Source organism: Dendrobium catenatum, unplaced genomic scaffold (assembly GCF_001605985.2).
Source record: "Dendrobium catenatum unplaced genomic scaffold, ASM160598v2 fragScaff_scaffold_142, whole genome shotgun sequence".
Lineage (NCBI taxonomy): Eukaryota > Viridiplantae > Streptophyta > Magnoliopsida > Asparagales > Orchidaceae > Dendrobium > Dendrobium catenatum.
Genome location: NW_021318604.1, coordinates 399,656 through 412,356, shown reverse-complemented (window position 1 = coordinate 412,356; position 12,701 = coordinate 399,656). Strand labels below are relative to the sequence as shown.

At 34.8% G+C, this 12,701-nt stretch overlaps 2 protein-coding genes across 9 annotated transcripts in view; one reads left to right on the top strand and one right to left on the bottom strand.

Moving 5' to 3' along the window:
* Positions 1-399: 399 nt before the first annotated feature.
* LOC110103968 (protein FAR1-RELATED SEQUENCE 6) lies at positions 400-6,408 on the top strand. 7 transcript variants are annotated; one of them, XR_003703064.1, is made up of 8 exons: positions 400-793; positions 1,555-1,703; positions 1,828-3,891; positions 3,973-4,083; positions 4,172-4,252; positions 4,437-4,505; positions 4,598-4,900; positions 5,828-6,408. XR_003703064.1 is itself a non-coding variant. In XM_028700789.1 (8 exons), exons 2-7 carry the CDS (start codon positions 1,593-1,595, stop codon positions 4,628-4,630), a joined length of 2,469 nt encoding a protein of 822 aa, XP_028556622.1. In that variant the 5' UTR covers positions 400-793; positions 1,555-1,592; the 3' UTR covers positions 4,631-4,658; positions 5,828-6,408. The 7 variants fall into 7 exon arrangements, 5 of the variants coding, with proteins under 5 accessions (XP_028556622.1, XP_028556621.1, XP_020688535.1 ...); XR_003703063.1 differs by having other exon boundaries at positions 5,255-6,408; XM_028700789.1 differs by having other exon boundaries at positions 4,598-4,658.
* The window catches only part of LOC110103967 (pyruvate, phosphate dikinase, chloroplastic), a 41,874-nt gene continuing 35,384 nt past the window's right edge, over positions 6,212-12,701 (bottom strand). Inside the window, exons 14-19 of one of the 2 annotated variants that reach the window (XM_020832874.2) lie at positions 12,217-12,346; positions 7,504-7,632; positions 7,055-7,192; positions 6,796-6,873; positions 6,619-6,710; positions 6,212-6,508 (exon numbers count right to left, since the gene is read on the bottom strand). In XM_020832874.2, the coding sequence (XP_020688533.1) occupies positions 6,460-6,508; positions 6,619-6,710; positions 6,796-6,873; positions 7,055-7,192; positions 7,504-7,632; positions 12,217-12,346 (616 nt within the window). In that variant the 3' untranslated portion in view covers positions 6,212-6,459. Of the gene's footprint in view, positions 6,509-6,618; positions 6,711-6,795; positions 6,874-7,054; positions 7,193-7,503; positions 7,650-12,216; positions 12,347-12,701 lie in introns of those variants that run through there. The other variant, XR_003703061.1, reaches the window with a different exon arrangement.

Here is a 12,701-nt window from a genome sequence, read left to right as displayed (position 1 = left end):
AAAAAATCTAGAGTGAATCTATAGTGCTCCATCAGACAACTCATATTGATCCCTTCAATCATGGAACATTTCTTTAACATTTAAATGCCTTAATAATGTTAGAATTAAGTGATCTTAAGCATGTTGCTTACATCTCATCGAGCCACTTGATTGAACTATAAGATTGCCATATTTGAAGAATATTTAATCATCCAATTAATGATTTGAGTTTTCCTCTAAAACACTAATGAAGCATTTTTATATGACCTCACCCTTCATATAAATTCCTAATACATACAAATCCAAAAAGGTATATATAAACAATAATAAAAGAAAGTTTATTTAAATATTTTTAATATTTACTTGATCGGAAATCCAATTCAACCCGTTGAACCATTTCCTTCTTCCAATTCCCCGGTCCGATTCTTACAAGCTTGACTATAACAGGTCTAAATCCAAATTCTTATTAGCCTGTCTCTCCTCGATTTCTTTCTCCCTCTCTCTTCGCTCTGGTTCTAATTTCTATCTTCCCGTCCATCGAAACCCTAAAATTCTCTTTCTTCGTCTTCTGATTTCTCCAAAGTAGCTGTAGAACCTTATATTTGATCACTTGCTGTCTTACAAATCGGTCCTTCTTCGTGGGCATGCGGAAGATTTTTGTTGAGCCAAGATCCTCGGCGAACCCTCATCTCAGCTTTGGAGTTTGGATATTTCCGCGGTTTCCAAAGATTATACTTGGGAGCTATTTTTATTCTTCATCTTTCAAAGGAGAAGCAATCGTTATTTTTTCCCAGGTTTGTGGTCCTTTTTTCAGGTAATCAGTTATTTTCCTAAACTAGTTTAGTTTTGATTGGCTAACGGAAAAGTGCTCTGTTATGTTTTTTACCTGCTATATTTATTTCACTTGAAATGTTCTATGAGTGAGATTTTATTGTAGCAACAAAATTACGGCTCAGTTGAGTTGTTCTAAAAATTCTTTGGTTTGCATAATTGAGTTAGCTAATTGAAAAAGATATCTGCTATTATCTGATGTCACACAATCATTAATTGAGCAAATTAAGCCATCGCTTGAGGTAATTGGAGTGTGGTTAGTAAGATGTAAGTGGCGGCTATTAACTGTTGTGTATGTGGTACGTTTTTATCTGTTAATTATTGTTTGTTTGGTAGCTATTTCATCTGCCAAATGTTGTTTTTTTCTTGCTTCATTGCTTCATGGGGTAAAATATAATTGTCAGACTGAAACTTGATGAAAACCTTTAATATTGACAGATGTCAGCAAACGAAATAGCGAATCCTTCCAAAAACATGAAATTTATGGCACATGCTAGAGAACCAAACGTCTTTTTATGTCTATTATATTATTTTGCATTAAATCCTTCTTCAAGCAAGTTCTTACACACCGGATGATATTACTAATTGAAGGTTGGCAGATAGTCACGAACCATTTCACTTTACTGCTTTTCTATATTAGATATTTTTAGCACACTCTTCCATTCCAGTTATTGCATTTTCTTCTAATCTACGAATATCAATGGTGCACGCTGAATAAAACTGTTCTACTTATGTTTTGTGTAGATTGAAGGTGGCATTTACTCTTTGACTGCATTTTGTCAATGGTTAGCGGTTCTTTGATGGAACCACCTCTTGATGTGAGCGCTGAGATTGATAGAGTGAAGGAAGTTGAGATGAATGGAATAGTGGCCTTGCATAATGGAGTACCTCAGGTGTGAATGTTATCCGGATCTTCTTACAGTCCCTTGTTGCTTAGACGTGTAGCTTCTGTCATTTTGGGTTTTTTATTTTTTATTTTTATTTAAGTCTTTTGACCCCATTCCTTTCCTTTTTCAGGATATGCTTACTGATTCCTCTAAGAAAGATGAGATCAAGGAAATAATCAGTGATGGTGACAAGGTGCCTAATGTTGGAATGACTTTCAAAACATATGATGAAGTATCTAATTTCTATAAGCAATATGCTTTACGAGTAGGGTTTGGTGTAATTGTCAAGAAGTCATGGTTCTCAAAATCTGGGAAGTGCAGGAGAGTTTTACTTGGATGCTCTAGGGCAGGCAGCGGGCGAGCAGATGCATGTTATCAAGCAAGATTGACTGCTAAGACTAACTGTCAAGCTATGATAGGTGTAAGGAGGCTGGATGATGGTTTACTACACATTGTGGAAGCTAATCTTGAGCATAATCATCCAGTCAGTCCATCAACAGCACAATCCCTGAGATGTTACCAGAAAATGGCATGTGAGATAAATCTTATCCATTCTGCGGGAAATAGGAGTTCTCACATTGTTGAAAAGGGCATTGGAAATGCTCTGGAATTTGGGATGCTTAAGCTAGGGGAAGGGGATGATGTAGCTATTCATCAATTTTTTGCTAGAATGCAGAATAGAAATCCAAATTTCTTTTATTCAGTGCATCTTGAGCACCATGGTCGTATGAAGAATCTGTTTTGGGCTGATGCAAGATCAAGGGCTGCATCCTCATATTTTTGTGATGTTGTATCATTTGATTCAACCTGCTTGACTGTAAAGTATGATTTGCCTCTTGTTTCATTCATTGGAACTAATCATCATGGTCAGACAGTGTTGTTGGGTTGCGGTTTGCTTTCAAATGAAACTGTAGAGACATATATTTGGTTATTTAAGACTTGGTTAGCATGCATTATGGGAAGTCAACCAAATGCTTTCATCTCAGACCACTGTAAGGCCATCCAATTGGCAGTTGCGGAGGTGTTTCCAAGAACCAGGCATCGCCTCTGTTTAGATAATATAATGAAAAAAATTCCTGAAAAATTGAAAGGATACGCAGAATTCATTGAGATAAGGAAGACACTAAAGAAGCTGGTATATGATTGTTCAAGGATTGATGAGTTTGAAGAGAAATGGAATAAAATGATCGAGGGATTTAGACTTGAAGGAAATGAGTGGCTTAATGCTTTATATGAAAACCGGCATTCATGGGTCCCCCTTTATCTCAAGGACACTTTTTGGGCAGGCATGTCTGTTTCCAAGCGTGGTGAGAGTTTAAGTTCATATTTTGACGGATTTGTGAATCCAAAGACCACAGTTAAGCAATTTCTTAGTAAATATGAGACCATCATCCAAAGCAAGTGCAAGAAGGAAGCACAAGCAGACTCTGAATCACTCTATAAGGTCCCTTTGATAGCATCAAAATTTTACATGGAAGAGCAACTATCAAAAATGTACACTCTGAACATGTTCAAAAAATTCCAAGAAGAGCTAAAAGCCACCATGTATTGTCATGCTTCACCAATTAAGATAGATGGGCCTATTCATATTTTTGAGATTAAAGAATGTTCATATATGGAAAATGGTAAGAGAACTGAGAGCAAGGACCATGAGGTCTGTTACAATTCAGATGAACTTGCTGTTCATTGTGTATGCGGCTTTTTTCAGTTTAATGGAATTTTATGTCGACATTCATTGGCAGTTTTTAAGTTGCAACAAGTTTTTGAAATTCCATCTCCTTATGTTCTTGATCGCTGGAAAAAGGATTTTAAGAGGTTGTACCGTTTGGCTCGCTACTCAGATGATATAATACCTAATACCCCAGTGGAGCGTTACGAATACTTGTCTGTACGCCTACTTCAACTTGTAGAACTCGGATTTGTGTCTGAAGAGAGGTATCAGCTTGCATTAAAACTAATAAGGGAGCTAGAGAAGTCTCTTTTGGATGATCCTGAAGGAAGAGAGAGGCAACCCAGGCTTCTTTCTTTTGAGTCTCAGACCAGTCAGTGTGTTAATGACCTTTTGTCATCACAATTTGCTATGTCAAAGAACAGTAAGAACCCCCCTTCTTTTCCTGCAAAGCGAAGAGGCAGGCCACCAAAAAAAATCAAACAATCTAATTTAGAGATATTAGTCCAGACAAATAAGGAGCAGGTGATTGATCAAAAAGATGTAGCAGTTCTATTTCATGCTTTTTTTTATTCATTTCAGATTTTCTTTCCCTTTAATTTTCAGGATTTTCTAAGGCCGTCTCTCATCGGGAGTGAGAACCTTGTATTTCAAGCTGCCTCAGCTTCTTCACCCCTTGATGTGCATGTGGGATCACAAGGATGCATCGATTTAATGGTTTTGTTCATAGCTTTATTCTTTTACGTGTCACGTTTTAAATTCCAGCACTATTTACCACTTAATCTAATCCGATGCACTCCTACAGGAAGATGTTAACTCCAATGAGTTGTCATTCAGTACACATTTTGGTGTTCATGCTAACCCTCAGCATCATTTGGGAGCTCAAGTAAGGCTGCATACAAGATTTTCTTTTTTTAATTTAGTTATTTTGTCTTTGATTTCATGTACTTGCATTTCAACGAGCCATGGATTTCAAATTTAGCATTACATGCCATAAAAATTCAGATTGATTAAACCCTGTGATTTTTTCTTGATAAAACTTTCATCCTAACAAGATGTGCTTATTTCAGAATCTATATGAACAGCAGGCATTGGAAAATCCACCGAGAGTACAATGGCTTTATCCACAAAATTATCAGGTTATTGCTTAACTAGTCTTATTTTCTCTATTTTTCATGCTGACTTATCTGTTTCGGGCCTTGAAAGCTCTATTCTGTAACTGGAAATGTAGGAGGAAGCACGAACAATTCGAAGGACCGGATAGAAGAGTTTGCAAGGAACTATTTTCTCAGGTTACCACTAGCTTTCATCCTGCATGATTTGCCTAGCCTCTATGTTTTGGCTATGCCTAAATTCAGAAATAAACTATCTTTCCCCTGTACTTCTGATGAAGTTGCAGCCTCGTTTGCATTTGAACATGGAAATTGGAAGGAGCGTGTTCTTGTCAGATTTTGAACGAGAAAAAAATACCCCATGAATTCAAGCAATAAGTCTGATTTTGGACCTGCCTTGAGAACATTCAATAATTTGACAGGTATGAATTTAGAACCAGTGGAGTTGGGAGTTGAAGATAGTTTTATGCAAGCTTAAAAGTTTCATCTTGATTTTGATACTGCCTTTCCTGTTAAGTTTCCTTCTTCTTAAAGGTACATATCACCAAGGGCTTGTTTGGTTGCTTGAATTTAGAATATTTATGATGAAGATTGTTAGATTCATCATAAAATTAAATATAATTTAGCACTAACATTAAGTTCAAAGTACACAAACATCCTCTCAAAGCAAGGATTTCAATTTCATGCTCAAAATGAGTGAAAACATTATTTTCTAAAATATATTTTATCTACGAGCAATCAAACGATCCCTGTGCTGTGCTGTGAAAAACCTGAAGACCTGGATTCACAAACTGGAGCCAAGGAGGCTAATGGATTCATCAACTAAAGATTTGGCAGCACTCACTATATTCATGGGAGACTAGGAGATTCAATCAAAATGGCTGCATGTGAGTAGCTTAGTATTCACTTACTTCGGGAGAGTGGAGCATTTGAAAACTTCATCATTTTAAGGGGAGATTAATCTGTGGACACCAGACGGAAGAACCATCCGATACCGCTTAGTACGGTGTTCAGTATCAAGCATGATACACTTTTTAGATGATGTGACACATTTTTATTGACCTCTGAAATTTGTCCATTTTAAGGCTCATGATCATGGTGACAAGTACTACTGTCAATCGAGTCATTATTATTTCTTTTTGTCAAAGGAATAGTTTTTATAAGAGAAATAGCAAACTTTAGAATTCAACAAGTATCCATATTCATTAAGAGAATTCAGCAGTTTTGCATTGATAAAATCCCTTTTTATATAGTTGCTGACAATTGTAGCTCTCTCTCTCTCTCTCTCTGGTGCGTATGAAATATATTTCCATATTCCTTCTCTCATATGCAACATTTTTTAATGCAAGGAGAATTCACATGGACCATCCTAAGAGAGAGACCATCCTAATCAGATTTGAGGAATGCTGCTGGTTTCTACAAAGTTTCCAGTGTTGACTTGTTATTGGAACTCCAAAGCTTTCACAAATAAAATAAGCATGGTGTAATAGAAATAATAGTTTATGTCTGAAGAAAAGGATTTTACTTAATATTTCTCAAAACAACCTATCTATTTTTAAGTGATACCTTTGCCTGTTGAACCGGTTGTGCAAATATAACGAAGAGAAACGATAGCGTAAGTTATGTGTACAATATAACTAATCTGTATCATAACCTAATTTATTAGAATATAATAACCATAGAAAAGCAGATTTTCAATTTTTATGAAGCATAAAATTTATAATACACAATAATTTTAAAAAATATTAGATTTCCAACAACAATATTACAAATAATTGCAATGAGACCCACAAGTCTAGAATGCATACAAACATAGCACTTCAGATATTTCTTAAAGCAAGAGAGCATCATAGTCCATTGTTTCCAAGGCATTCCAATGATACATAATGTACATGAATATTTTATGATGGATTAGGTAGCTTATTCAGAACACCACCTTATAGATATGCTGGAGCTTCTTGTCTGTACAGTCGTCGTTCATCTACTTTGAAACAGCCACCTGAGCTGCTGCCAACCTGGCTATGGGCACCCTGCAAAGACAAACATAGGCAATATGAAACCAGATAGGATGAAACAGTCCTCTATTATGAATAAACGAAGGAAGAGTAGTAGTAACCAAAAAACAATTTCATATTTTGACCTGAATGGCGAGCATGAGACGTAGTCAAGGCCAACTTCTGCGAAAAAAGAAACCGAGGAAGGTTCTCCACCATGCTCACCGCATATTCCAATCTATTTCATCGCACAATTAACGCCTCATGGTAAAGTTGGCAAGCTAATATCTAAATCTCACCATCCAAAAAGGATTCTGACTCACCTTAAGATCAGGCCTAGCCTTTCGACCTCTTTCAGTAGCAATCCTCACAAGCTGCCCAACCCCTTTCTGGTCAAGAACCTATTGAATGCAGTATTTAGAAGAAACAATAGAAATTTAGCATACAAAATCGAAGCTGAGCTTCTCAACTAAAATATATGTCATAACATCGTGTGTAAGTAAGTAGATTCAGAAAAGTATACAACAAATTTTAGCACAAATAATTTAGGTTTATTGATATAAACATATTTTGGGACGCCACCTCGAATGGATCATTTTGAAGGATGCCCTTAGATAGGTAAATTGGTAGAAATTTCCCAACATCATCTCTGCTATACCCGAAAGTCATTTGTGTTAGGTCATTTGTTCCAAAAGAGAAGAACTCTGCATGCTCTGCAATCTGTCAATGAAGTTCAACATGTAACAATAATAAGATGCTGTAATTAAATTTCAATTAAAAAAAAAAACACGTAGCATATTCTTTCACATATAGAACTAGCTTGTGGTCAGTATACTACCAAGCGTTGCTGTGTATTGTTGTGTGCAAAATATTTACAAAAATATTTTATATACAACAGTACAATAGCAAACTGTATAAATTGATGCATAGCTCCACGCAAGGGCAAAACAAAACAAACACATATAACGTAAGGGTAGTCATATGGTTCATCACTCCCAAAATTAAACTATACGTTTCACTTAATACCTTACCTCATCTGCTACTAGGGCAGCCCTAGGGATTTCAATCATCGTTCCCACCTTGTAGCTTACTTTAGCATTCAATGTGTTGAAGACCTTTTCAGCTATATTGTGTACGAGATTCACTTGGTGACCTAATTCCTGCCAGATGTCAAGAGCTGAAAGATAAACAAAAAACTTAAAAAGTAGGAACAAAAGATTTAGAAATAACTTCCTGATCAACTTGAATCACAACAAATTTATAAGATACATAAGTCGCATGTAATTTATATGCATTCCTAAAAATTCTACCTAACTTCTACAAGTATTTTGCCTACCTCCTAATGTCAATATTTAACCTCTACAAAATTGCTATATATTTTCTCTAAGTAGTATATAAGAAGATGGTTGTATTATATTGATGGGTATCTCTTATTCATTGAGTCGGGTGTAGAGGTGGAGGCCAAAAAGGCGGCTAGTGAAGTGATTGGTAATTACCTTGATTAGTGTAATGCAAAGAGATTTCTTTGTTGGATGTTTAACAAAGAGCAGTGAAGGGTCAAAAGTGACAATTGTAAGCAGGAAGCCTTCATAAGAGAAGATAGGCGACTATCATAGTAGTGGTGATCAACAAGATTGTCCTATATAGGGGGCGATAGACATTCTTCTTTCTCCAATGAGCAAATATTCATATCAAATATTTTTCTTTGCTACGGTAAAATGATTTTTTTTTGTGGTTTCGTGGATGTAGATTAACTTCTTCAAACCACTTGACTTTGTTATTGCACATTTCCCCATGTGTTCATTCGTTCGTTTATATTATTTTTCTCATTTTTGTGATCATCATTGCTCTCTTGTACACGCCTTCCGTCAATAGTTGATATCAGAGGTAACTAGTTTAGAGTCTATGGGAAAAGTGGAAGCAATGGCATTCGAATATGGGAATGTGAGATTGACTCATTCAATGTCATGGATTTTAGATAGTAGAAGATGTGAATTGAGGAATGCATTTATTAGAAATCTTCTCATGGCGATGAAGCCCACTACCATGAGCAAGGAAGTTGACATCCCTTGGGAAAAGGGATGACAGCAACAAAAATAAGCCTTTATCCCACTATGTTGGTTCGGCTACATGAATCCTTTTTCTCCATTTTGCCATGTTAAGAACCAAATTCTCATATAAATCTCATAAAGAAATGTCATTTCTAAAATTTTCTAACCAAGTCTTTTTAGGTCTACCTCTACATTTCTTAACACGAGTTAAATCTAATACATCTACTTTCTAATAGGGTCATTGGAAGGCCGTCGTTTTATGTGATCAAACCATCTAAGGCGACTCTTTCTAATCTTATCGTCCACTGGAGCTACTCCAAGTTTTTCATGTATATGCCATTTTGTATCATGCCTTTAAGAGTAAAGCCACTCATCCACCTGAGCATCATCATCCTCATCTCTGCAACACTTAACTTAATATTATGCTTCTCTTTTAATGGCCCATCATTCTGCACCATAAAGCATTGCAGGTTTTACTACCATCTTATAGAATTTTCCTTTAAGTTTGAGAGGGACTTTTCTATCACACAACAAGCCCGATGCATTCCTTCACTTCAACCATCCAACTTAAATTCTACTCAAATATCCCCATCTATTTCATCATCACTTTGAATAATAAACCCAAGATATTTAAAAGGAGACATTTGAAGTTATATATTTAACTCTGAAAAATAATACTTTATTTAACATATCTTACAAAAAGACTGCATCTAGTGTGATGAAAGCTTTCTCAAATGTGTATGAGTAGCCTTCAGATGGATGAAGGCTAGTAGCTTTGTAAGATATATATGAGCTTTTAGTGGTGAAAGATTTTCAATCTCAGGATGATTGAGAAAAATTTTTAATTTTAGGATAATTGAGAAATATTTTCAATCCAAAAAAGGCCGAAGGTGCTATCAAAATGGTGCACAACAATTAGTTCAATTTAATCACAAGTTAAGCTCAGTGGATATCAACTTCAATGATAAAGTTTGTGCTTCCTACTTATTATCATCGTTATCAAAAAGTTGAGTCGGAACTGTATGTGGATATTCGACAATGAAGCTTAATCATATTTGTGACTTCATATTGAACGAGAATATTAATATATAAAGATATTAATATAAAGGTCAGGCAAATGTTCTTTTATTGCTCTAAATCTTGAGAGTTGAAGAAGATATGCAGAGAGACAATGAAGGCAAATTCAAATTTCAGTAGAGAGGCCAATAACAAATTTACAGCAATGTCTGTTGATGATGTGATAAAGATAGTCAAATAGAAAGAGACTATAAAAAAAGGTGGTGAGATTTTATATTAGATAAGGAATCTAAAAATGTTACAAATGAAGATATTTGTCATGCATCGGTCCTTAATAAGGATAGTTTTATGAATTCATGGATCATAGACTAAGGTGCACCTTTCTATTCTACTCCACATAAAGAGTTAGATTGAGAGGTGGTGTTACATTGAGATGACTCTCAGAAGATGGCAGGTCAAAATTTAATCTCTATTTGGGAGATTCTTGAGATGTGATTAAAATCTATAACATGCATTTGTTACATATGCCTTTCATGCACTTCTAAAAACTATAATCTTTAGAAAAATGTTACCTACCTCCTAATGTTATCTATCTGACCTCTAATAGTTCATTTCTAATGCCTCTAAGTATTATATAAGGAGATGGTTGCATGATGTTAATAGACTTTGTCATTCTTCTTATTCAATCATGTGTAAAGGCGAAGGCTAGAGAGCTGACCAATAAAGTACAGATTGGTAATTAAGTAAATTAGTGTTACAAAAGGTTTTTTTTTGTTGGATGATCAACAATAATATTAGAGGGCTAGAGGTAATAGTTGAAATTCAGAAGCCTTCATAAGAGAAAATTAATGACTGACATAGAGGTTGATGACCAGCGAGGTGGTTCAATATAAAATGTGACAAGCTTTCATATCTTTGGTGAGCATAATAGCCCATAGAGGAATTGTGAAAATCCCTTAAAAAAAATAAAATTAAACTCTTAAATATAGATATATTTTTTTATGTGAAGGTTGAAATTTTATTAGAAACTTCAAAGTTAAACGTGCTCATATAGGAGCACTCTTAGGATAAGTGATCTCCTAGGAAGTTACACCAATTGGACCAAATCGTGAGGTTATTAGGCCAAAGAGAATAATATATCAATGATTCAAAGTTTGGGTTGTTACAAATAGTATCAAAGAAATATACTAGCCGAATGATGAGAACTTTGGCTTAAAATCCTATTTGCTTGGTGGATGATTATTGGTAAGGATGTTAGTTATCTAAGTGGGGGAACTCTGCCTTAAATATTGAGGCATTTTTTGGTGTAATGATTAGAATTTTATTAGAAACTTCAAAGTTAAGCATGCCTATACAAAAGCACTCGTAGGATGGGTTCTAGGAATTTGCACCAATGAGATAAAATTGTGAGGTTATTAAGCCAAAGCGAACAATATCTCTATGGTTGAGAGTGTGGGCAATTACAAAAATTCATGATAATGAAATAAAAGTAAGTTTTTTTCATTGTTTGCTTTGATATATTATGTCTATACTACTTGTATAAACAATATTTTTTTTATGAATACTAAACATGTCTTCTTATTCATTCATCATGCCTTGTGTTATCAAGGTGTTATGTTTTTCAGACCTGGGGTGTGATAGAGTGATATCAGAGCAATACACCAACCGGATGATGAGAACTCAGCCTTTAGAATCCTATCTGCATGATGGATGATTTTGGGTTAATGAAACTGACGAGGATGTCAGTTATCTAAGCGAGGGAGATTGTGAAACCCTTTAAAAAAATAAAGTTAAATTCTTAAATGTCAAGTCGCCTTTTTGTGTAATGGTTAAAATTTTATTAGAAACTCAGAGTTAAGCATGCTCGTACAAGAGCACTCCTAGGATTGGTGACATGTTAGGAAGATACACCAACAAGACAAAATCATGAGATCATTAGGCCAAAGTGAATAATATCTCAATGGTTGAGAGTTTGGGCTGTAATAGGAATTGTGCTCAGGTTTGGAGAAATACTAAGAGGAAAAAATATTATAAAATAAAAAAGTGAGAAAATGCATGGATGAACAAATATTTGTACCTATCCTATAATTATCTCTGATTGATCATTGATGTAGATCAACTTTTTAACTATATAAATCTCCAATTTTTTGGTAAGTTCTTCCTTCCATATTACTTTTTCCATTCTTGTAACTGTCATTTCTCTCGTGCGCACGTTTTTTTCAACATATATTGATGCTGATAAATGCTCAGTAAAACTCTCAAGTGCACATCAAAATAGATAAAGGACCATGTGCATGAGGCTCTAACCAGTACAGAGTTTGAGGGGTTAATGTACACATCAATCAAGATAAATTTAAAAAACATGAAATGTTTGAATGAGAATTTTGAGCTATTGCTGGCTATGTAAAAGAAAATAAAAAGGTAGTTTAATTTACATAAGAAGAATTTTCACAAAATACAAGAACAAAAATCAAAATCAATGTCAGAGTTAGACAGTCTCAAAGAAACTACTAAGATCACCGGCAAATTTTCATTTCATTCTTTCTCACGCTTATAATTTTCCATTCAAATCCCTTCTCCAAAGGGAAGTAATTTGGTTCTTTTAAACAGAGACTCTAGGGTAATACCCCTGTAGGTTAGTATTCGTTGGAGAACTAAGATTAAAATAGCTCATACCTGAGGTGTTCCAACAAGAGGAACCATTATTTCTGGAAAAACTTTGACACCTTGACTGCTCATAGAGATGGCAGCTTCAAAGATTGCTTGTGCTTGCATTTCAGTCAATTCTGGATAAGATATCCCAAGCCTGGAAACCATATATAGTATCATAATTATATGCAACATTTACAACATTAGTAAACAACACTTTGTATGAGAATAAAACATATGAACGTTCTCTATGAATGTTGAGAATTACTCCGACTTTGACAAAAAATTGATTAAAAAAATTAAAATAAAAGCTTAAAATAGTCCCCCAACTATTAATAAATGTTCAATTTAATCCTAGAGTTTTGTAGTATCCTATTTTAATTTCTTTACTATTAGAAATTGTCCAATTTAATCCTTTGTTAAATTTTCTAATCAAATTAACATAAGAAGACCACAAGCGTTCAATTCTTCGGGATATTTTATTAAAATACTTCTTTACCAAATCCCTTGTC